The following is a 3,701-nucleotide window of genomic DNA, read 5'->3' on the forward strand; positions in this document are numbered from 1 at the left end:
TGAGCCATAACCCAAAAAAAAAAATCACAGCATCTTTTTAATAATAGCTAATACTACATGACAGGAAATATGTAAGAGAATTAAAAAAACAAAGTTGTCAACTTTTTTGTGTGTATCTTCTTAATAATGAGTGATTCATTCTGTTTTTGTTTTTTGTGTTTTTTTTTCAGTTCCAAATTTTTGCGGATTTTATACTTCCATTATATATATATATATTGTTCAGGAGCATTTGACATTCATGGCGATAATCCGCTTTTTTTTTTTTTTCTCGGTTGTTGATTTGAAGTTGATCATTGGTGACCTCAATTGATATCTTTGATTGTTGTTCAGGCCAACGCAAAGGCAAAATTTGATGAAACCGTCGAGGTGCATGTAAGATTGGGTATTGAATCAAAACGAACAGAACAGGTATATGCCAATATATCTTAAAATTTTATTATTCAGTTTTGCTTCATTGTATAATACGATGTAAAATCAGAGTTTGGTATAGATACCTCTTAGGCAAGGCAGCTTTGACATATTTAACAGGTTGTAGACTCTTTTTGGCTTCCTCTGAAGTTGGGAGCGATATGTTTTGAAAAATTAGTATTTTATGGTTCTTTCAACTGAATGTGAATTTGTAAGTATCATGTCATGCTGTCTAGCTGCTATGCGCGAGAAGACTTTGTATTGTCTATAATGACCGAAATGCCTTGATCCAATCCGCTTTTATCGTTACTTTTCCTTTTTGAATTGACAGTCATAGAGTCTGTATGACCTATTTTATTAGGCCATTCTGTTGATAAGTAACAGTAAAATCTTTTCACAACATCGTTTTTTTGGAAGTTCTGATGGCCGTTTGTTTTGAATTTATTATTCATTTTTTGTGGAATGAATCATTTTGGGAAGTTTTTCCCATTAATGCCTCCAAACCTCATCAGCAAAAGTTTCGTTGTTATCTCTTCTGTAACATTTTGTACTCACCTGCTGCAAGCTTTATTAGGTGTTATTTTGTTGCTCATATTTCATTATGAGATTACAATTTCAACTTTTTGGCAGGCAGTTCGTGGTACTATGATTCTGCCTCATGGCACGCCTAAGGTAATTTATGGTTGTTTATTTATTCATATAGTTGTAGTTATGTCACCTAATTACACACGGTTTCCAGGCCGTCAGTGTGGCTGTTTTTGCAGCAGGAGCTGATGCGGAGGAAGCTAGAGCTGCAGGAGCTGATATAGTTGGGGGTAAAGAGCTTATTGAGGAGATTGCTAGTAATGAACTATTCCCTTTTTCCTTACAATTTTGACCCTCACATTGATTCATTTTTTACCATACTAAATCTTATAAAATTGAATTTACAAGTTATTTCTGCTACATACACAAGGATCAACTAGGATGTTGTGCCCATTAAGGAAAATACATGACAATATTTTTGTTGAGTGGTTGTTTGCTTAGTTCAAGGAATGTGTTGACTAATACTGATAATGTAGGGGAGATGCTAATCTTGATTGATCGACTTACTATTTGTAACTTGTTCTTTTGATGCTAAGAATATGCAACCGCTCAAGTACAATTTAATGCATTAATTATTTTTCTATCCAAAAATCTAAAGTATTATTGATCATGTGCTTCTATAGATGGTAATAACAAGCGTAGAGTTGACAAGTGCTTCTCAACTCCAGGAATGGCACCTCATCTTGGAAAGGTACTTTGTAATTATAATGGTTGTATACCTGTAAAATCTAAATCAATGTTTGCTTTTTTCTAGAGCTTACGTGAACTATTTTGCAGATAGCACAATATCTTAGAAAACGTAGACTGATGCCAGACAAGAAAGTAAGCTCCTCAACACTTCTTTGTACTTTGCGTTGTTCTTTTCTTTTTCTTTTTTGTTTTTTTGTTTTTTGGGGTGGTTGAAATGTAAATTGTACACTTTTTTTTATTTGTATTGCAAGGCAAGCTACTGCTTGAAAATTAATAAATTAAACACCTTTAACCCTTGTTGGCTGTATCAATACTTTCTGCAGCTAGGTACTCTGACCAGTGATATTCCTGGGCAGCTGAATGAGCTAAGACAGGGTCGTGTGGACTTTAAAATGGAGAGTAAGTCAATTGTGCATGCGGGAATTGGAAAGGTACAATTTTTTCTTCGGGCTCATGATAGACGTCGTACAATAATACTTATGTTATGCATTACATGTAATCTGTCATATACTCACAGTGATATCCACAGATAAGCTTCAGAGAGAATCAGTTACGTGGAAGCATAGGTGCATTCATGAATGCTCTCTTGGCTGCCAAGCCTGCTGGCTTAAAGAAGAGTAAGTGGCACAGTTTTCCTTGTTAAAGTTTAAATATCTGGGCATATTTAACTGCACCCCCATATCCCTCTTCCTAAGGCTTTGATTGGCAAGTGGCTCAATCTGGCTTAATATTGTACTTGATCTTGCTTGAACTTTGGCAAGTGCCTTTTGGTTTGGGAGTCAACTTATGAAGACTTTCGTTTGGGGTCTGTCTTAAAGACCTTATCTACAACCTGTGACATCTATAGTAAATTATTATTCCATAAGGTTTGCTATCATTTAGAGCAGCTCTGTTTTCCTTGTAACTGTTTTGAGTCCCAAAACATCTAGAATTTGACTTGCGTTTAAATTTCAAAACGGAAGCTCATCCTTTCCACGAAGGCAAGAGTCTTAGTGGCTCAAATAGCTTGAGTGACTCTTCCCCACCGTCCTTTTTTAAATTAAATTAAAAGACTGCATTGGCAGGGACCAATATTAGTTTGGTACTGCCATTATTGTTTATGTTTCTATATGATTACCAAGTGTATGTTCTAAGTTGACTTCTATCTATTGATCTCGTATGTCATATTTGCTGTTCAGCTTCAAAATATGCTGGGTGTCCTATCTGTCCATATGAGCAGCACGGTAAGCTTATAAACCTTTGCCTTATTTTCATTTTTATATGCTGTATATTGTCGATTTAAAGTTGTATACTATTTCATTCTAACTGGTACTAGTACGTAGGCTCCTTTTGCCTGGAAACACATAGTCATATTTTAAACTCCATACATCAGCAAACAATTCATTCGTTTGAAGTCCATCGGTTTATCTCCTGTTGCCATCGTGATAAGTTCCATTAAAGTGAAGAAAGTTGATGAGAATAACAAAAACCTGTATTTTTGTTATTTGTACCTTTTTTTTGGGAAAAAATTTTATTGCTGTTTTCTTTCTTTCTAGTGATTCAGTTGAATGGTAATGTTGCAGATGGGACCGGGGTACCCGGTTTCAATGCAATCCTTATCAAGAGCAGCTGATAATTACAAGTCTCTGAATCTGCTATGAGCCTGTTTGTCAGGGCGTTTTGGGAGGGAGGTAATCGTGCGATATAAACGAGAAATCGTGCGATTGATAAACTCTAGTTGTTTGTACTTTCCCATCAAAAGCCAAGGATAAGTCAAAAGTAAAAATTTGTTACTTATGCTCGTGAGTGTTAAAAGGTGGAGAGAAGTTAAGGGGAAAAAAAAAGTTGGGTTTCACCTTTAAGGATTTTTGCTCCTTCTAATTCTTATTATAAGATTAAAATAACTAATTTATGAATAATAAAAAATTAGTTAAAATTAATTAAAAATAATAAATAGGTTACGAATACACTTTTGATTTCAAATACTCCTATGATCTTATAAGTCAAGAAGATAAAGTTTTTTTTGACCTTATTTATAA

At 34.6% G+C, this 3,701-nt stretch overlaps 1 protein-coding gene across 1 annotated transcript; it reads left to right on the plus strand.

Annotated features, from left to right (window-relative positions):
• Window positions 1-318: 318 nt before the first annotated feature.
• Window positions 319-3,323, plus strand: LOC114721681 (50S ribosomal protein L1-like; the record flags this gene model as incomplete). Its single annotated transcript, XM_028907528.1, is given in 10 exon segments — window positions 319-408; window positions 1,039-1,080; window positions 1,148-1,250; window positions 1,617-1,684; window positions 1,771-1,815; window positions 2,007-2,114; window positions 2,213-2,300; window positions 2,862-2,877; window positions 2,879-2,906; window positions 3,246-3,323. Coding segments are annotated over 10 exon segments (666 nt in total), but the record flags the coding sequence as incomplete, so codon positions are not given.
• Window positions 3,324-3,701: the final 378 nt, after the last annotated feature.

Source organism: Neltuma alba, unplaced genomic scaffold (genome assembly GCF_004799145.2).
Source record: "Neltuma alba isolate B1F8T4 unplaced genomic scaffold, ASM479914v2 tig00012055_pilon, whole genome shotgun sequence".
NCBI lineage: Eukaryota > Viridiplantae > Streptophyta > Magnoliopsida > Fabales > Fabaceae > Neltuma > Neltuma alba.